Source organism: Phascolarctos cinereus, unplaced genomic scaffold (assembly GCF_003287225.1).
Source record: "Phascolarctos cinereus isolate Bilbo 61053 unplaced genomic scaffold, phaCin_HiC Scaffold_8;HRSCAF=390, whole genome shotgun sequence".
Taxonomy (NCBI): domain Eukaryota; kingdom Metazoa; phylum Chordata; class Mammalia; order Diprotodontia; family Phascolarctidae; genus Phascolarctos; species Phascolarctos cinereus.
In genome coordinates, this window is record NW_027556291.1 from 8,828,706 (window position 1) to 8,850,022 (window position 21,317).

At 43.9% G+C, this 21,317-nt stretch overlaps 1 protein-coding gene across 3 annotated transcripts in view; it reads left to right on the forward strand.

The window, feature by feature from the left end:
- DOCK11 (dedicator of cytokinesis 11) overlaps positions 1-21,317 on the forward strand; it is a 174,493-nt gene that overhangs the window by 51,673 nt on the left and 101,503 nt on the right. For all 3 annotated transcript variants that reach the window (XM_078147802.1, XM_020963411.2, XM_020963412.2), the window contains exons 7-14: positions 8,726-8,860; positions 9,813-9,990; positions 10,345-10,424; positions 11,073-11,156; positions 13,768-13,908; positions 14,465-14,680; positions 17,478-17,600; positions 18,714-18,796. In XM_078147802.1, coding sequence (XP_078003928.1) covers positions 8,726-8,860; positions 9,813-9,990; positions 10,345-10,424; positions 11,073-11,156; positions 13,768-13,908; positions 14,465-14,680; positions 17,478-17,600; positions 18,714-18,796 — 1,040 coding nt within the window. The remainder of the gene's footprint in view (positions 1-8,725; positions 8,861-9,812; positions 9,991-10,344; positions 10,425-11,072; positions 11,157-13,767; positions 13,909-14,464; positions 14,681-17,477; positions 17,601-18,713; positions 18,797-21,317) is intronic.

Consider the following 21,317-nt stretch of genomic DNA (forward strand, 5'->3'; position numbering starts at 1 on the left):
TAAATGAATATAAAATATATATGAAGTCAACCCAAAGTAGTTTCTGTGGTTGGAGGTGCTAGCAATTGTGGGGATCATCACGGGTCTCATGCAGGAGATAACATTTGACCTTAGCCTTGAATGTGGCTCAAGATTCTATAAAGTCAAAGTGAGGAGGGAGAGCTTTCCAGGATCGGGGGACTGCCTGTACAAAGACTCTGAGGTGGGAGATAGATTGTCATATAAGGAACCATAAATAGCCAGATTTGGTTGGAATGCCGAGCGTATTAAGGGGGAGTAAAGTATGCTCAGCCATATTCTGAAGGCCAGAGGGATTTGTATTTTGATTTTAAAGGTGTAATAGAGAGCCATTGGAATTGATTGAGCTGGGGAGTGACATAGTCTGATCTGTGGTTGAAGAATACCAATTTGGGGCTATGTGGAAGAGAGAGTGGAAAGAGGAGAGACTGCAGGTGGGGACACTAATTAGAATAATAAATGGTCCAGGTAAGAAGTAATGAGGCGCTGAACTAAGGGGGTGGTTGTGAGTAGAGAGAAGGGGATGAATGTCTCTTATGGGCTAAAGGATAGTGATGATTTGGGGGTTACTTGACTCCAAAGTTTTGAAGCTGAGTTCCAGTTGGAAAGAGGAAAGATAATGAATTTTCTTTTGGACGTATTAAGCTTGAGATGCCTGTGGAATATCGTTTTTGAAAGGTCCACTGGACACTTTGATGCAGTACTAGAGAAGGTGAGAGACTGGGACTAGCTTGATGGAGGCTGAGAGCTGGGAGGTGGAAAAGGATCTAGCAAAGCAGACTGAGGAGTGCTCAGACTGGCACGAGGGAAGGAGCAGGCACCAGTTAGGCTCTCAAATGGGACTTTACTTGAAAAAGCTCCCTAGCCACCACATTTGATGTTATTTAAGAAGAGCCAGTGGTTTTCATGGGGCAGCGATAGAGAGCTGGGCCTGGAGTCAGGAAGACCTGAGTTCAAATCCATCCTCAGACACTTCCTAGCTGTGTGACCCTGGGCAAGTCACATCACCCTGTTTGCCTTAGTTTCCCCCTCTGTAAAATGAGCTGGAGAAGGATATGGCATCTTTGCCAGGAAAACCCCAAATAGGGTCAAGAAGAGTTAGACATGACTGAACAGCGAATGGTTTTCATCTGCGTTCCCTTTCACGAAATGTCATCTTTTAGGGGTAGGACTGAATCAAGGTTGATGGCCCTGTAAGGTGCTCTGTCTGAGAGGTGGATGAGGGTTCGTGTTGAAGGGTTTCATAGTAGGACGGAGGCTTTTACTGACTTAGTATGACTACTTGCCAAACCAGCTTGATGATAAGTGCCTACTTTGTGCCAGGCATTGGTGATAAAAGACTAGAATGGAAAATGGTCTCTACCCTCAAGGAGCTTATAATCTAATTAGGGGTTTTCTTCCTCATTATTTCTGTGCCTGCTCTGAGACCTAGTCTCTTTGTTCCCCCTTAGTTCATTGGTCCTCATGGAAGATAAGTCAGGATGATTGCTTCCCTCATTTCTGCCTTGCCCACTGCCCATGTGCTGGGCATCTGTATTCTCTCTCCAGTAGCATTGACATCCAGTCTGAGTGCAGGAGCTGCCGTCCGGCCACCATCATCTCTAGCCACATCAGCTGACTCTTACACAAATACATCCAGAGGTTTCTGTATTAAATGGCCTTTACCTCTGCGTGCACTGGCTACATTTTCCTTCTTTGTCTATCTTGACCCCCTTGGTGAATCAGTTCAATGTGACACTCTCCTCTGTACTTGGATTCCTTTTACCTTATCCCATCACCAGTCATGCCTTTCCAAATCCCAACCTTGGCATCACTTCCAGCATCAGCCACCTTTGCTCCTATTCACTTGCTGCTGAAGAGCTGAGGGGGAAAAGATCACAAAACTGGGCCAACTGTGTCTGCTACAAATTTTATAATTTCCACTGGGCCCAGCAAGACAGTCTTTTTACACCTCCGTGATGGATTCCTTCTTCTTCTCACCACAGCAGCTAATCCACGTCTTTTCACCCTTCCTCAGGCCTCCCACACTTCATCTTCCCCCTGTCAGATGAAGATCTTGCCTCATCAGTAACTGAAAAGCAGAGGCCATCTACCAAGAGCTCCTTCTCGCCCCTTGCAGCTCATCTCACGTCGCTCACATGTCTTCTCCTTCAGCCGCTTCACACAGAGACACAACCTTCCTGCTTACAAAGGCAAACCCCTCTACTTGCATGCTTGATCTCATTCTCTCCTTATCTACTGGCTGCTTCCTTTCTCCCTACAAACATGCTCATGTTTCCCCCATCCTTAAAAAAGCAAACCCTGGCTTGATCCAGTAATTCCTGATCACTATAGTCCTGTATACTTTATTCTCCTTCTCAGCTGTCTGCACCAGATACCTCTACTTCCTCACCCTCTGCAGCCTGGTGTCTGACCTCGTCCTTCAACCAAGTAGCCAACAGTCTCTTGATGTCAAAATCTAAGAGTGTTTTTTTCGGTCCTTATCCAGCTTGGGATGCTCTCCATCATTCTTCTCCTGGATCCTCTGTTCTCTCTAAGTTTTTGTGGGTCCTTCTATCTCTCTGACCACACGCTTCTTAGTCTCCTTTGCTGCATCTAGATGCAAGTCACACCTGCTAACTGTGGGGGTCCTCCAGGTCACTAGCACTGCTCTTTGCCCTCTCCTTCTTACTCAGTGACCTCATCAGCTCCTGTGGGTTCAATGATTATCTCTATGCACATGGTTCCCAGACCTTTATATATATATGAGACAGCTGCATGGTACAGTGGATAGAGTACTGAGCTTGAAGTAAGAAAGACTCATCTTCCTGAGTTCAAATCTGGCCTCAGACACTTGCCAGATGTGTGACCTTGGCCAAGTCACTTAATCTTGTTTGCCTCGGTTTCTTCATCTGTAAAATGAGCTGGAGAAGGAAATGGCAAACCACTCTAGGATCTCTGCCAAGAAAAGCCCAAATGGGGTCATGAAGAGTCAGACATGACTGAAAACAACTACACAGCAGATTAGATGTCCCATAGACTTCTTAAATTTAACATGCCCAATACAGAACTCATCTTTTTCCCTACTACTGTTGAAGGCATCACCATACCCCCTGTCCCTTGCCCATTACTCTTAACTTATATTCACTCCACATATCCAGTCTGTTGCCAAATCTTCTACTTCTTATACTCTTGCAACATCTCTCCTCTACATCCCCTTATCTTTACTTACACAGCCACCAGTCTGGTGCAGGTTCATTACCTTGAGCCTGGATCACTGGAAGAGCTTTCCGGTTAGTCTTGTGGCTTCAAGACTCTCTTTCCTAATCCGTCACTGGTGATTTGTCTAAAGTGCACATTTGGCCATATCACCCTTCTACTCAGTAAAAACTCCAGTGGCTCTCTGTTACTTCCAGAATCAAACGTAAAATCCTCTGTTTCACATTTAAAGGCCTTAGCAGCCTGGCCCTTTCCTTTGTGTATGCTGATAAGGCAACACTGGCTATCCTGCTGTTCTAAGGACATGGTGCTCCATCTCCCCTCTCTTCACTGGCTGGCGCCCTTTCCTAGAACTCTCCCTCTCTTCTCCTCTGCCCAAATCCTGCAACACTTCACCTCAAATCCAGCCCCATTCCTCCTCTCCAGTCCCTCCTTGCCCCCAACTAGTACCTTACCTGTGAGATTCCCTCTTGTCTGCACTATATATATATATGTGTATATATATATATGTATATGTGTATATATATATGTATATATGTATATATATATATATGTATATATGTATATATGTATACATATGTGTATATATATATATGTGTTTTATGCTTTATGTGTGTATGTACGTATGTGTATGTATTTATCTTGGATGTACATAGGCATTTCCATGTTGTCTTTCCTGTTAGAACGTGAGCGCCTTGAGGACAGGGACTGACCTGACCTTGTTTTTGCCTTTTTTGTATCCTCAATGTCTAGCACATTGCCTGGCACAAGGTAGGTACTTAATAGATGCTTGTTAGCTGATTGATTTTCTGTTACTTCACGGTCAGCTCTTTCAGAAAGTGCTGGTTGAAATCTCCCAGCACAAAGGTCCAAGAAGTCTGTCTGCCAACTGTGGACCTTAGTACCAGTTGATCTGGATGCCCAGGACTTGCTCCTGCCCTTTACCCCTCGCCCCTCTTCCTTACACATCCTGATTTAGTCTGCTCCCAAAGAGAGAGAGATCATCACTGTGTCAGAAACATCCCCTTCCTTTTCCATAGTTGGAAAGGGACTGGTGGGCTCAGCTAAGGATGATCAATAATGTGAAAGTTGCCTCAGTTTCTAGGAGTGGAAGGGATGATGATGATGATGATGATGATGATGACGACGACGACAACGTCAATGTCAATGACAGAGAGGAGGCTGGACTGCCCAACCTTTGTTTGGCTTCTGTGTTTTCTACCAAGGGGGAGGATCTGTGTGCTGGAAGAAACAGAACTGAAATAGCTAATAGGGAGTACAAACCCAAGGATGGAGAGAGCGCCTACCCGCCTTTGATAAAGCTAATGTTTATATAGTGCCTACTGTGAACCAGGCACTGGGGGGACGAGATGCTGAGGAAACTGTCTGCCTCAGTTGTATGAAATGGCAAAAATCCTACCTTGAGGAAACTGACCGTTGTCCATTGTCTATCTTTCCTTAGTGTTATATTCCCCTGAGGAAGAAAGGGAAGGGAAAGAAAGGGAATAGACATTTATTAAGTACCTGCAGTGTGCCAGGCACTGTGCCAAGCACTCTACAAATATGATCTCCTTTGATCCTCACAAGAACTCTGGGAGGCACGTGCTGTTATGATCCCCATTTTACAGATGAGGAAGCTGAGGCACACAGTGGTTAAGTGGCTTGCCCAGGGTCACACAGCTAGGAGGTGTCCGAGGCCAAATTTGAATGTCCATCTTTCTGACTCCAAGGTCCCATGCTTTATCCAGTGCACTATCTAGCTGCCTCTAAGGGTGGCTGGTGGTGAGAACAATACTTTGTTCTTGTTCCGGAAAGAAAAATTTGGTTGCAATCTCTCAGCGCTTCCCTCAGTATGAGTGAATCCACTGCCCAGGCTTCAGACTGCCTGGCTTTACCCTAACCCCAAGCCTAGAATCAGTGCCTTCCGTGTCTGCTTGTCTCTCTGTGGCTGGCCTCCATCGTCCATGCTTACATGGCTTCAGCAGTATTATCTGCTTCTTATTTTGAGTGAAGTCAGTGGAGGACAGGAGGATGATGGGAATTCTCGTCTTTGTCCACAGCTGAGATACTGAAACTGGAGCAATGCGTAGACATGGATTTGGGAGGGCAGGGTATTATATTTTATTTAATAAACACATTCTTTACTCAACACAACACAATAAAATAATATTCAGTAAAGGAAATAGGAACAAAACATGCGGACTTAAATAGAGATTAAATAACATCTTGAATAATGAGTGAGCTGAAGAACAAATAGTAGGCATAGTAATGATATTGACCAAGAGGCTCAGAAAAAGAGAGAACAGATTAAAACTTGTGGGTTGCAGCTAAAACAATCCTGAGAAGAAAATTTCTGTCTCTGGAAACTAATGTTAACAAAACATCCCCAAAAGAGCTATGAGATAAGCATGCATTTAAAAAAGACTATAACATAAACAAGTTCACAGCTCTGAGACAAGAAGGACCCCTTCAGAATGAGGAAGAATCAGCTCAATTGAAAAGGGCAGAGTATTTGAGGAGCTCTGATTGTCTTCAGAGAAGCTCCAGGAGAATGCAGGCAAGCCAACCCGCCTTTATTTGGGCACCCAGTGATTGCTGGTCACTCGGATTCCAGTTCTCCTCCAGACTTACTTTTGTAAAGCCAAGTGACCTCTACCTCCCTCAGTTTGGTGCTGAGAAAAATATTGGTAATTCTACATATTCCTAAGACACCACTCATTGGCACTTTTCCATATAGTCATCATTGGATCATTACCTTCAATACCAGCATCACAGACACCTCAGTAAACATTTGTCAAGCTACATTTCTTACTTCCTCTTTCCTTCTTTGAGACAAAGTCTCTAAGCTTCCCTCTAGATATAAGACCAACACATAATGGCCATAGTAAGTGAGCAGCCCTACAGTTTCTGCTCTCTTAGAATGATGTGCTTTGCTGATACTGAAAGTGTGGCGGCTGCTGCTGCTGCTGCTGCTGCTAAATGTGCTTTTTGTTGGGAAGCAGTGATAAGAGGAAAACACTGAGCAGTTTTCATTGGATCCCGAGCCTTGGAATCTTTGACTTCCTGCCTTCCTGTTCTGTCCTATACATTGTGGTTAACAGTGCCTCTTGCTATAGATTCTCTAGAATTCAAGCTTAGATTGGATCACAATCTACTTCACTTAGTTCATTTACACTACTCAGTCATAGCCTTGGCTTAAAGAATCAATCTTAGCTTTATCTGGCACCTAATTATGCCACTGTCTTTTAGAACTTTCAGAAAACTGAGAGCCAATGCTGCTACAAGGCCAATGCCCCCAAAGAGATCAAAGAAAGAGGGAGAGTATCCCCTCCCTAAACAAATATGTACACAAATATTTATAGCAGGGTGTTTTTGTAATGACAAAGAATTGGAAACTGAGGCTGTGTCCTTAACACTTGGGAAAATGGCTGAACAAGTCATGGTATATGAATGAACTTTGAGAAATGATGAAAGGGATGGTTTCACAAAAGCCTAGGAAGGACTGATACTGGGTTAAGTGAGCAGAACCAAGAAAACAATTTATACAATAACAACTATATTGTGAAGACAGACAACTTTGAAAGACTTAGGAACTCTGACAGTTCCGGAAGACTTGTGATCAGACACGATACCCATCTCTAGATAGAAAGGTAATGGACTCATGTGACACGCTTTCTCAATGAGCATTGGGGCCGGGGGGGGGGGGAAGCGAGAGGGAGATAATTCACACTTGAAAATAAAATAAAATTAAAAAACAGAAAAAAGGCTATTTAACATTTTGGCTGAGAGTGAGGATGCAAAAAGATCTTAACACACTGGAACAATTGGCAAAATCAAATAAGAGGAAATTTTATAAGGGTAAGTAAAGTCCTATACTTGACTTAAAAAAAAAGCAACCACCAAAGTACAGGAGAGGCCAGCTGTGTCTAGACAGTTGAGTCACCAGTGTGATGCAGCAGGTGGCCAGTACAAGGGAGATGGTAGGTTCACTCTCCTCTTCCCCGACTTCCTCAGACTACATCTGGAGGACTGTGTTCAGATCCAGGCATCACATTTTTAAGAAAGACCTGATAAATAAGAATATATCAAGAGAAGGATAATCAGGTTGGTGAAAGGCTTCAAGCTAAGACAAGGAGCAAACCTGGCTTCACATCCCACCTCTGACATGTGACTATGGATGGGCAAGGTGCTTGGCCACTCTAAGCCTCAGTTTTCCCATCTGGAAAATAGGCATAGCACCTATGGAGTTGTTCTGGAGCTCAGGATGAGATCATACACTTAAGCCAGGCACTGGAGATTCAAAGACCAAAGTGAAACACTCCAACTGCTCTTGTCCTTAAGCAGGTTACATTCCACTGGGAGAAAACAGCATGAGTACATGAAAAAAGATTCAGGGTGAAGTGCACTATGGGAATCAGGAAAGACCTCTTGTATGAGTTGGTATCTGTGCTATGCTTTGAATGAAGCTAGGGATTTTATAAGATTAAGGTGAGTAGAGGGAGCACTCCAGGCATAGGAAACCACCTTGCAAAAGCATGGAGGTGGGAGATGAGATATTATGTATGGGAAATGGGAAGTAGGCCAGTTTGCCAGGTCAGAGAGAGTATGTGAAGAGAAATAATGGGGAACTAATCTGGAAAGATGGATTGAGTCACATTGTGAAACTTCTTAAGCATCAGAGTGACATGGCCAGACCTCTGCTTTCAGAAGATCACATTAGGGGGCAGCTAGGTGGCTCAGTGGATAGAGCTCTGGCCTTGTAGTCAGGAGGACCTGAGTTCAAATCTGGCCTCAGACACTTGACACTCACTAGCTGTGTGACCCTGGGCAACTCACTTAACCCCGATTGCCTCACCAAAAAAAAAAAAGAAAGAAACAGCAGTCGAGAAACGGCATCTCGGTTGTCACTAGGGAAATGAGCCTCTGCTAGCTGTCCTCACTTCCAGTGTTTGGCTTGGTATAGCACTGTGGTGGTACCTGGCTTATGGTATAATTATAGTCCAAATTAGGATGATCATAATAACTCCTGCTGTTTCTTTCTTTTTTTTTTTTTGGTGAGGCAATCAGGGTTAAGTGACTTGCCCAGGGTCACACAGCTAGTAAGTATCAAGTGTCTGAGGTCAGACTTGAACTCAGGTCCTTCTGACTACAAGGCCAGAGCTCTATGTACTGTACCACCTAGCTGCCCCTCGGCTGCTGTTTTTTCTACCCCCACAGAATAGTAGGATATCTGGGAATGAAAAAAGAAAAATCTACCTAGCAGTGAGGGCTCCAGCATTTGGAAGAATTGAGTTAATTTCTTTTCTGGTGTTTGCTTAACTGTGGGCCAATCACTGTCTCTATGTTTAAAAAGGAGATAATGATAATTCTGTTTACCTCACAGGTATGTCTGTAGATTGTTGAGATAAATGGTGTCTGCAAAGGCCTCTGAGATCCTTAGATCAAAGGAATGGTCGAGATAGAATGGAAGTGTGACTAATATGTCATTGGTGCTCTTGTCTTTTCACAGGTATTCAAGAGAAGGTATTTTTACTTAACTCACCTTCCTGATGGTTCATACATTCTTAATTCCTATAAAGATGAGAAGAATTCAAAGGAATCAAAAGGCTGCATCTACCTGGATGCCTGCATTGATGTTGTTCAGGTAGGCATGGGATCATGGGAAATCTCTACTGAACATGATTCTATCTGAGCTCCACTAAGCTGTTTGACCTCAGGCAAAGTCTTTTCTTTTACTTCTCTGGGCCTTACTTACCTTTTCTATAAACCAGGATTTGATGAGATGATCTGTAAGGTCCTGACATAGTCACAGTTGACATAAAAGAGGGCTTGGCCTCCTTCCAGTGTCTGATTTTCAAGTTTGTAAAAATGAATTTGAACAGAAATATTTGGATGAGAAAATCTTTTCCATATAACACATTATAGACATCATAGGTTCAGAGCCAAGGATGGGACCTCCAAGGTGATCTAGTCCAAGCGTTTCATCTTATAGATGAGGAAACTGAGGCCCACAGAGTGGCAATGACTTGCCTAAAGTCATACAGCTGGTATTCAAAAGCAACACAATGAAGCTGTCTCCTGATCTCAGGTGATCTCAGTGTTCTCAGCACTGCCCCACACTGCTTCCAGCTTGGACTTGGGCCACATTTAGGTTTGTTGTTCACCATTGTCCTAGCAGGGAAAGGGTAAGGCATTTGTTTATTGTGGAGCAGCTGCTCCCCCCTCCTCTAAAATGGGAGACTGTCCAAGGAGTGAAGTGTCTTCCTCTACTTCAACAGTATTTATTGAGCACTTCCTGCATGCTCGTCACCATGCTAGGTGTTGGGTGCTGGATGACAGATGCTGGGTTCGTTCATTCATTCATTGTTTGTCCTTCGTTTTCAAAGAGGACCATGACATCAGGAAGGTGATGTCATGACTTACAAGTGAATTCTGCTGGGTGCTGGATGCTAGGTGCCGAAGGAGGTGACGAGTGAATGGAAGAGTGTGGTCTTTGTCCTCTAGGAATGTACATTCTAGCCAGGAGATGTGTTCAATGAGCAAGGACACTGAAGTAACTCTGCTAACTGGATGTGCATCTTGTCTTTAACCACCAGTGTCCCAAAATGCGGCGTCACGCCTTTGAGCTCAAGATGTTAGACAAGTACAGCCATTATCTGGCAGCAGAAACCGAGCAGGACATGGAAGAGTGGCTGACGACGCTGAGAAAAGTCATTCAGATCAATGCAGACGGCTCAGGGCAAGAGAAGAAAGAGGCCCTGGAGTCTGTGCCAGGTCAGAGTTTGGGAGTGAGCCATTCCTGCAATCGTGCCCTTGTCTCGAAGCATGTGGGGAAATATCTTTGTCTTGACCCTTTCCTTAGCCAAAGGTGATCGTGGAGGCGGAAGGGTCAAAACAGAAATATAAGGCCGTGCTCCATGGATTCTGACATGGGAAGGATAAGCGGCTTTGCAATTGGACACTTTGGATAGGAAATTCATGGCAGGTTTTTAAGAGTCCAAGTTTTCCATTGCTCCTATAATCAGAAATCTTAGCAAGAAATCTGGGCATGGGGAAGGAGAGCTGGCTGGGCGCTTTTTCTGAGGTGATTAGTAAGACATGATCTATGTGGTTTTAATGAATTTACAGACGATGAAACGAGCAGCCAAGGAAAATCGGAGAACATCATGGAAAGCCTGGAGAGAAGTATGCACCCTGAGCTGATGAAGGTAGAGCTTTTTTTTTTTTAATGGTGGTTTAAATTAAACAGAGAGAATGAAGGAGAAACTCTATCTCCCATTGAGTGGTGCTGTCCCCAGTTCCAGACAGCCAGTTTACTTGGGGGTCTGTGTCCCCCAGGCATTTTACTTATGGTTTTTACAAAGAGCCCCTAATAAGCACAGAAACCCTTTGGGAAGGAACCCTTTGAAGGTGGAAGGTGTTCTACTGCACTTCCTTTCCATGATGTAATCGGATTGACATCTGATCAGTGACTTCTTAGAAATACCAAGTCTGCCTTGCCTCTCTTTGGGCCCATGTTAGTCATCCTCCTCTGGTTTGAAGGTGTGAGGGCCGGGGCTGCATGGCAGGTACCGGGAGAGGGGGAGGGGAGTGAAGAAGCCCGCGGTGGGCCCCTGATCTCACGGCTTTCACAGGTCCCAGTGAGAGGGGTTATTGATTGAGGCAGCTGTCGCTTGGTTGAGCCAGTGTCCTGTTAGGAAAGCTTTTTTTTTTTTCCTTTTTGGAGTTGTCAGCATTTATAGTTGGGTGGTTGTTGGCTTTTTTTGGTAAACTATCTACTTGCAAACTAGACTTTGAAGAAAAATAAGAAGACATTTGATCCATTTTTAAAACTTGATCTCCTTTTACATTTTTAGTATGGACGAGAAACCGAACAGCTGAACAAGCTTAGCAGAGGAGATGGAAGACAGAACCTCTTTTCCTTTGATGCTGATGTGCAGGTGATGCTCTCGCTGGAGGAGCCTCATTGGGAGGTCACAGACCCTGCCTTCGTGGACCTTACAGTCCAAGTAGAAGTAGAAGCCCCTAAACCCAGATAACAGACACACTGCTAGATACTGAGTGCATTCAGCCCTAATGCTTAATGCACTTAACAGAGTGTCATAGATGAAACCCAAAGGGGAGGTTGTTATTGAGAAGGGGGACCAGGGCAGCCTGTGTGGAGGAGGTGGTGTTTAAAGGCTGGCTAAGATTTCATCAGGCAAAAGAGGGGCAGTGAGAATGTTTTGGGCACATGAGAAAAGGCAAAAAGAAGGAAAAGCAACAGGTATATTTGGGAGCGGAAAGCAGCCTAGTTTGGCTAGACGATAGTATGGATTCAAGAGAATAATTCAGGGACATCAGCCTGAGAAGGCGAGGTGATGCCAGATTCTGGATGGCTTTAAATGCCAGGCAAAAGAATTTGGATGTGATTTGGTAGGCAGTAGGAAGGCTCTGATGATTCAGAAGCAGAAGAGTAAAATGCTCGTGTTTTTATTGTACTGTTGTAGCAGGGGTATGGAGGGCAGATTGGAGGTGGGGGAGAGAGTGGAGGCTTTTGCCAAGAGTCAGTGCAGGCAGGTGTGAAGGCCTGCACCACAGGGATGGGAAATGTTGGCTACTGATTTTGCACCGCAAAGGTTACTGATTCCTCTTTGTGTTTTGCTCATTTTGAATAGATGGGGGACAACAAGCTCTTCTTCCAGTATTGGAAGTTCTGAGTTGAATGTATTTTTCACGTTCACTCTCTCTTTTCCCCAACACCTTGAGGATAAGTGGGAAAAAGAGTTGGTTGTTTTTCATAGGGAGTAGTGCAAGATGCATAATGAGAAATGAGGAGCCTTTGGGGAGTGCTAGTTGTTGGCTGCCCTTTTCCTTCCTCTACAGCTGCTAAGAGAGAGCACGTCTGGGTTGCCAGACGCCGTCCATTCTAAATTTTATGTGCCAAACATGTAGGAGCCTTGTCTTCTTCCCCAGATAATTGGGCTTTAATGGGACCTGTGAGGCTTCTTCCTCCTGCACAAAGGAACCAACTGAATGTGGTTGAAATCAAAGCCAGCCAATCTTTCTTTTGTAAAATTTGTGGTGGAGTGTGTTTGTGGTCATGGAACTGAGCTGGTTTTATGTGGGAGCTGCTTATCAATGAGCTACTGTGAAGAAAGATGCCTGGTGCCTGTAGTGAGGCTCTGAGGACAAGAGATGTCAGTCTTACAGTATAGAAGCAGAGGAAATAGATCCTGAGTATCTTTTCCCTGAGGGCTGCCTCAGAGCTTTACCCTTTTTTTTTTTAGTTCCCAGCTTGACGTGTCAACATGATTGCCTCAGATGCTCTCTCCTGGGTGATTGAAAGAGGTGCCTCAAACTTAAACCGGTAGGGAAGGACCTAATGATGCTCCTTCATATGGGATCACTGGCCTCCAGATGGGTGGCCATTTGGGTGGTTTCATGCCACATCTCTTCCCATTGTGCTGTTTGAGAGCACAGGTAGCAACAGATCACTAGGCAGCTGTTAGGACAGGCCTCTTTAGCCAGCTGTGGAGAATTGTTCATGGATAGTCATGTTCATTTTTATATTTGTCTGTTGTAGGTAAACAGATCTAATATATAAGGCCCCTTTCAGGAGGATTTGGTCTTTTTTAATAGGCTAGGTCAACACTATTGCCATTAGTTGAGACATTATAAGTAAAGAAACCTACTGATTTTAAATTACCTCAATAATTTGAGAAAAGAGTTTTGTTTCCTATTCTGATATCTATGTTGGTAGTTTCTTCTTCTGATATTCATGAGACTCCATGCAACTCAGTGGTGCAATGGATAGAGCATTGGACCTTGGAGTCAGGAGGACCTCAGTTTAAATTCTGCTTCTGACACTTATTAGTTTTTTGACTCTGAGCAACTCATTTAACTTCTCTGTGCCTCAGCTTCCTCATCTGTAAAATGGAGATAATAATAGCATCTGCCTCCCAGGGCTGTTGTAAGGATCAAATGGTGTAGCACCGGTAAAGTATTTGCAAACCTTAAAGCACTGTGCTAACTGCTATTATTTTTATTTTTATGCTTGTTGTTGTTCTTATCCTTTGCTACAGAAAAACAGTTAAACATCCCTCTCACTTTCCCAGGGGTGCCCCTTCCCTGTCTAACTAAGAAGTATGTAGTTAAGCAGAACAAACCTATGCATTGGCCCCATATGACAGTGCACCAAATAGGCATCACTGTGCCATGAAGACAAGAGAAGCCTGCTTGGGTGTCGGTTCACCAGATCATTTCCAGCCCAAAGTCACAAGGAGGAAAACTCTGACTCTTCCCCTTATTTGTGAACAGAACAACAATAATGAACACCTCAGTTGCTTGAGCCAAGGGAGTCAGGCCTTGGAAATTGAGGGCTTCTCAGACTATCATTGGCATGTTCTCTTCTGGGTCTCTTTGTGGAGGGCAGTGGCTTATCTGCCCAGCTTTGGCAGGGGCCAGAACCTGAGCACGTGGACTGAGGTTGGGTCCTGCTGATTGGATCCCAAGACTTATAGTCATATGTCCTTTAATTTGTTGGTAATGCTGCCCGTGTGTTTTTTCTAGAGGTTGGACTTTTCCGGCATTGAGCCCGATGTAAGGCCATTTGAAGAAAAGTGTAGCCGCCGCTTTATAGTGAGCTGCCATGACATAACCTTCAACGTCCTGGGCCATGTTGGAGACAGTGCCCAGGGACCACCCACAAACGTATGTATGACTTGTCTCTTGGAAACCACCATCTTGCCCTTGGTGCAGTGATTTCAGCCAGGAAATGCTCCTCTTGTTGGCAGCAAGTGGAAGTGCATTTTTGTTGAGCCCTGATGTATGACCAATTGACAAACGTCCTTGAGCTTGTGCTCAGTTAAAAGGTATTTCAGATTTTGTTTGTTGTTGCTTCAGTGTCATTCTGAAATAGAGATCACTCTGCATCGTCTTTGACCATCTGACTTAAACAAGAAACGATTTGATTTTCATATTCTTGGGCCTCAGTGACATATAAAATTATTCCACAAGTATATTAACAGTAGGATTCTCTAAATTTGCTTTTGAATGTGGCTTCAAATTGACAAAGTCTGTCAGTTGTTTTAGGATGTCTTTTTCTAGCATGCAAATGAGCCATCGTTCATTTTGAGTTGTAGAGGGTATGAAAATGAATACAAAGGGCTTCCCGGCTGCAGAAATGATGAAAAGATTTCAGTGGGATTCAGAGTTTAAAAAATGAATTGTCAGTTTTAAAAATGCAAACGTTTTCTTTAATTCCTAGGTTGAGCCTTTTTTTCTCAACCTTGCCTTGTTTGATGTGAAAAATAATTGCAAGATTTCGGCTGACTTCCACGTAGACCTTAACCCTCCATCTGTTCGGGAAATGTTATCGGGCCCATCAGCACATGTGGACAATGATGGCACTCAAAAGGGATCTTCAGCTAAGGAGTATTTTATTCATGGGATTGAGGAATCTCAGTTACACTATATAAAACAGGTACGTGTGGTCTTTAGCCTTTACAGGGCTTAGTGAATTAAAAGTAGAAATGCACCATCAGCAATTTCAAGGATTTACAAGACTTTAAGGTCTAGGTACCTAGGGAGGTGGTGGGAGAGAAACTGAGGTGCTAAAAATGTCACCATGCCATTAAAGGTGGCATACAACAACTGTCATAGATACATGAGGGCATCTATATATACCTAGCTAATACATTAAAGCATGAGGTCCCCTGAGCCACTGTGCTGTGACACCTAGACAATAAGGGAAGCAGGTCATGAGAACACCTCTGGACACCCAAGATATCTCATGTATAGGACAGCATAGCACAGAATGGACTCAGTGTGAAGTCTAATGGAAAGTAGTTGTTTAAATCACAGATGCACGATCCTATGTTCTGTCCACTGTGCGGCAAATTGAGCCAATTTAGTAGGAGAATAGCAGCCCTTTAACTATAAAGGATCCATTTTCCATACCCTTGCTGAGGCCTGTGCCAAGAACATAGTATTCCGGAATTGCTTGGGAATTCTCCCCTCTATATAGATTAGAGACTGTGAGGGATGAAGGGGAACAGGGTTCATAGTCTCCCTTCCATCCCCAGTAGAGGCATGAAGCCCAAAGCAAAAAACAAAAACCTAAACCAGGAGCCACTGTATAATGAAGATGGAGAGAGAGAGAGATACAGATAGAGTCTGTCCATGGTGAGCGAGACAATTTCTACCTGTTTTCACTGCCATCTGGGGCCTTGCTCTGATTCACTATCCCAATCCCTGTCCCCTTAATCTCCCTTGATCACTTTCTAGGACCACCTAATTTGCCAGGCAGGTCCTTCTAGGATGTATAACGTCAGTATGTTTGCATGTGTGTGCAAAGGTCTGCCCTCCACACGAAAGTGAGTAGCACACTAGATTTCCCCACAATGTTCAACAAAGCATTTCAAGTCATCAGGTATATGCTGAGTGTTTATTGTAAGGTGATATAAAGATCTGTGTGATATGGTCTCTTTCCCAAGTGGTCTTATAACCTACCCACTGAGGTAAGCCTAAACACATGGACCTATGAAGAGAATAATGCTTAGATGGATCCTGGATCTTATCAGTATGGAAGGGTACTCTGTCCCTGTGTAGCTCTACCCATGCCTCTTCTTCCTGTGGGCTTCTTGGCTATGTTCTGTCATAGGTCCTCCACAGACTATCCCTTCAATGAGCTGGACAGCTTTCATCGTTGCACGGGTAACAGAGCACCATGTAGCCGTCCATCTTTTTGACAGGGCTCTAGCTAGATGGCCAGTCCACCTCCTTTTCTGCTCATCCATGACCTAGGCTACTTGTAACACACTGATCTTTTGCGCCTGCACTTAGCCAGTGAGTTTAAGAAAGCTAAAGATACGACTGGCACTCTGTAGTTAAAAGGAGGATTTCATGCAGGAAGTGGGACATGAGCTAAGTCTTGAAGAATAGGAGGGCAACAAAGGTCTCTTTCAAGACCGTCTAATTTAGTTGCCTGGCTGAGGATACCTGGGAGAGATGATGTACTTCATTCAAATGGGTGCGTGTTTGCTTTCTGAGAGAGAGGCTAGACCCATTGCCTTGATATTATAGCTGAGAAACCCATGTGGAGTAGCATTCGGCCGTGGGCTTGCATTGGGACTGCTTCGTGTGGTGCTCCTTTGGAATAGCCAGCAGAGTAAGAGAGATAATTACCTCCAGACAGAGCTTGACTTGGTACCAGCTGCCGTTCCACAGGTCATGAAAGCACGTTCATGGAACTTGGGCTCGTTTATCTAAATAAACCAAGCCTTCCAGAGACTAGGTTTTTGAATGTTCTGTCTCTCTTATATTTTGGAGGCAGCCAAGCTTTATCAGCAGTGCAGATGCAGTTTCTCAAGAGTGGCTTCATTTCTTTATCACACAGTGCAGTAAAAGGTTTTTGTTTTTTTTTTTCTCAGCTGCCATTAGCATTAATTAAGAAGTAATGGAATTGACTCCAAGTACCAGATACTCAGGCTGGCAACTTAAGTGTCCTCTTCATCTCCTTGCCCTCTCCCCCTCCCCATGTCCAATCTGTTGCCCAAGTCTGTCCATTTTACCTCCATGACATCTCCCATACATGTGCCCCTTCTCTCCTCTGACACTGCCCCCACCCTGCTATAGGCCCTCATTACCTCACACCTGGACTGTTGGTTGGTCTTTGTGCCTCAAATGTCTCTCCTCTCCAGTCCATCTTACACTCAGCTGTCAGAGTAATCTTCCTATGTAACCCCTCTCTGAAGTATGCTCCAGTGGCTTCCTTTCACCTCTAGGATCAAACAGAAAAATCCTACGTTTGGCAGTCAGAACCCTTCATAACCTCCCCTCCCCCCACCTTTCCAGTCTTCTGACACATTCACACCCCACCCCACCCCCCAGCCCCATGAATTCTTTGATGTAGTGTTTCTCAACCAAGACCTTTCATTTCCTGGCTGTCCCCCATGCCTGGAATGTTTTCCCTCCTCATCTCAACCTCTTGGCATCCTGGGCTTCCTTTAAATCCTAACTAGCATCCTCCCTCTGCAGGAAGCCTTTCCTAATCTCTCTGAATTCACGTGCCTTCCCTCTGTTGATTAGTTCCTATTTCTCCTGTCTGTATCTTCTTTGCACGTAGTTGTTTGTATGTTACTGTCTCCTCCACTAGACTGAGCCCCTTGAGGGCAGGGACTGTCTTTTACCTTTCTTTGTGTCTCTAGTTCTTAGCACTGTGCTTGGTACTGAATAAATGTTTATTGATTGACTGTAATACTTTTATTTTTCTTTTTCAGGGAATTTTCTCAGTGACAAATCCCCATGTTGAAATTTATCTTGTTGTTCGGGTAGAGAAGGTGTTACAGGGAAGCATTGCACATTGTATTGAGCCCTACATCAAGACCTCTGATCCAGTTAAGGTATTGGGAAGGCGCAAATGGGAGAATGTCAGATTCGGGAGGTGGGGGGGATTTTTACATCTTACTGAGTTTTTAAAAAATATTTCCAGTCGATTTCCAATCAAAAAAACTCTTTCTTTGAGTGTTGTCTTTATTCTGTTAGCAGAGATAAAACACATATAGCAGCTGGAAGGAGTCGTTTGTTCCATTCCATTTCTGCCCTGATTCGAAGCTACCATTACTTTCTGTGTGTTATGTCAGAAATGGGAGAGGCCGAAGACTTTCCACATTCATTAACATGTACTGTTGCGCTGCAGTTACCTCTTGGGTTGAGAGGGTAGCAAGCTCCAGAAGGGAGCTTACCTGAGGGAGGCACATAGTTAGCTGATAAGGAGCAGAACCGGAACTCGGATCTTTTGACCACATTCTGATGCTCTTTCCTTTGCTCTCCTGTTGGCGACATCAGAGCCTGTCTAGTCTAGCCTCTCATTTCATAGATGAAGAAACTGAGGGCCAGAGGTCGGGCCTTGCCCAAGGCTGTCTCAATATTAAGTAACAGAGCAAAGTTCAGACCAGGTCCTCAGAATACAGGTTCAGTGTTCTTCCCACATGTTAACTAATTTACTTCTTCAAAGAGTTTATTAATTGGCAGTTGCTGTGAAGGAAAGGGCTGGAAAATATGAAAGAAAGCTCCCATCACATTGAAATGGGCCGGATTCCACGTTGTTCCTAGGGACAGGAGGCGGACAAATGCCCCTCTCTTGCCTTTGTTACCTTGTAGGCCTGGTAACTCCTTGACGCTTATTGCCGCAAGGCTCATTATCTTGGTAATTGGTCATGGGCCACTTTCTTTGAGGTCACGTGTATCCTGTGCAGGCCACTCGTCTTGATTAATTAGCATTTTTCAAAAAGAAACAAGCTTAAGCCAGCTGAAAATGGGGCTGGGAAGGTCTTTCAGAATCTGATCCTGGCGGATCCCTTTGTTTCTTGATGTGTTTCTGAAGGAAATGTAAAAACAGTGGGCTCTTTCTGGCAGCTTCACTGGGGATGATGTAGAGAGGGGCTTGTTCTGAGTCACATGGCAGCCAAACTGCATGGGCATCACCATTATGCTGATTCCATCTCTTCCTTTAGACTGCCCAGAAGGTGCATAAGGCGGCCAGGCAAGTGTGCAGCAGGCTTGGACGGTACCGGATGCCTTTCGCTTGGGCTGCCAGGTCTGTACATGTGGAATTCTCATCCTTTTGGTCTTTATGCTGAGATTCGGTGCAATCCAGCAAGCATGTAAGATGTGCAAGGTACAGCCGTGGGCCTGATGGATATAAAAATTAAAGGGGAAATAGATTGCCTTCCAGGGGTTTACATTCTTCTGGGAGTGCCGGTGTGGTGACAAGATGTTTTGTTTGTTGAGTTGAATTGAGTTCATACTGAGATGTACAGCAGAACATTTTTCTTATTTTCAATAAACAGGAAATTTGGAGTGTAAGAGTTCTTTTCGTACAATTTGTCGTCTACCTAGGACGCTCTAATTCTTTATTTGGGAAATTTTCCCATTTTCACTCAAGGTTGGAGTAGAAGGGAAGGGAATAAGCATTTCTATAGTGCCTACTATATGACAGGCACTGTGTTGCAAATTCCATCTGTGGGAGGTAGGTGCTGTTATTATTCCCATCTTATAGTTGAGGAAACTAAGGCAGACAATATCAAGTGACTTGCCCAGGGTCACATACCTAGGAAGTGACTGAGGTCAGATTTGAACTCGGTACTTTCTGACTCCAGTCCTAGTGCTGGGTGCATTGTGGCACTGCCTGGCTACTTTTTTTTTGTTTGGATCTTCACATTGACGTAAAGAACTCCATCCACCGATCCAGAATGTCAGTTTGTCTGTTAATATATATTCCTAAAATGTTGCCTGGGGTGCTGAAATGTTAAATGACTTTCCCAGGGTCACACAGGCAAACAGTATGTATAGAGGTGAGACTCAAACCCAGGTCTTTCTAACTTTAAGGCTAGCTCTCTGTCCTGATATATCTCACTGCCTCTTAATCTTAGGACCTTTCAGTAACATCTTTCCTACTTGCACGTTTGAAGACATAGTACAGCAAGCATTTATTGAGCACCTACTATATGCAAAGCACTGTGTTAGGTATACAAAGACAAAATGAAAAACACCTCCTCTTTTTATGGAGCTTCCATTCTACTAGGCAGCTGGGTGGCACAGAGTAAATTCATAGAGGTGAATAGAGTGCTGGGCTTAGAGTGAATAAAATCTGAGTTCAAATACTGTCTTAGGCACTTACTAACTCTTGGGCAAGTCACTTAATCTGTTTGCCTCAGTTTCTTTATCTGTTAAATGGGGCTAATAATTGTACCTATCTCACAGGGTTGTTGTGAAGATCAAATGAGATAATAATTATAAAGCACTTGCAAACTTTTAAAGTGACATATAAGTGATTGGTATTATGATCATTGTTATTTTTTATTAATTTATTTTGATTTATCAACAATTGCTTCCATAAGCTTTTGAGTTTTAAATTTTTCTCCCCCCCCCAAGACAGTGTGCAATCTGATATAGGCTTATGCATATACATTCCTATTAAACATGTTTTTCACATTAGTCATGTTGTAAGGAAGAATTAAAACCAATAGGAGGAACCACAAGAAAGAGGAAACAAAACAAAACAGAAGAAAATTTAAATGCTTCGATCTGCATTCAAACTCCATAGTTCTTTCTCTGGATGTAGACGGTATTTTCCATCATGAGGCCTTTGGAGATGTCTTAGATCCTTGCATTGCTGAGAAGAGCTAAATCTATCAAAGTTAGTCATCACACAACGTGGCTGTTACTGTGTATAATGTTCTCCTGGTTCTGCTCACTTCACTCAGCATCAGTCCATATAAGTCTTTCCAGGTTTTTCTGAAGTCAGCCTGTTCTCATTTCTTATAGCACAATAGTATTCCATTACATTCATGTACTACAATTTGTTCAGTCATTCCCCAATGCATGGGCATCCCTTCAGTTTCCAATTCTTGGCCACCACAAAAAGAGCTGCTATGAATATTTTTGTACACGTGGGTCCTTTTCCCATTTCTTTGCTCTCTTTGAGATGTAGCCCTAGAAGTGCAATTGCTGGGTCAAAGGGTATGCACATTTTTATAGCCCTTTGGGCCTAGTTATTGTTATTTTACCGCATGCAAACAGATAGGTTATACACATGCTCATTGGAGGAGGAGGAAGAGGGATAGAGAACATTGACAGCCAAGGGGATCAGGAAGGGCTTCCCGTAGGAAGTGGTCTGTGAGCTGAGTCTGGAAGGAAGCCAGGGAAAAGAAAAAGTCTCTGAGTCAGAAAATGAATGAATTCTAGTCATTATGCCTTGCTGATATTATTGTCCTTCTAGGTAGCTGGGTGGATTCTGGGAGTATGTTTTATAGAAACATTCCAGAAAATGTGTTCGTTTGATCTGTATGCCTAATTAAGGGATGGTATCATGGCTTTAGGAAGGGATGCTGGGTGCATAGGCCACATGCAGCTTAGGCAATTGATTTTATTGAAAGGCTCTGACAAATTAAGGCTTATGTGTGTGTCTTAGCCCCTTGCAGAGTATGGGGCCTAACCCAGCTCCCAGCTTGCCCAGTGGTATAAGCTGTCCAGGGCAGCTAGATGGCACAGTGGATACAGCCGCTGGGCCTGATGTCAGGAAGACTTATTTTCCTGAGTTCAAATCTGGCCTCAGA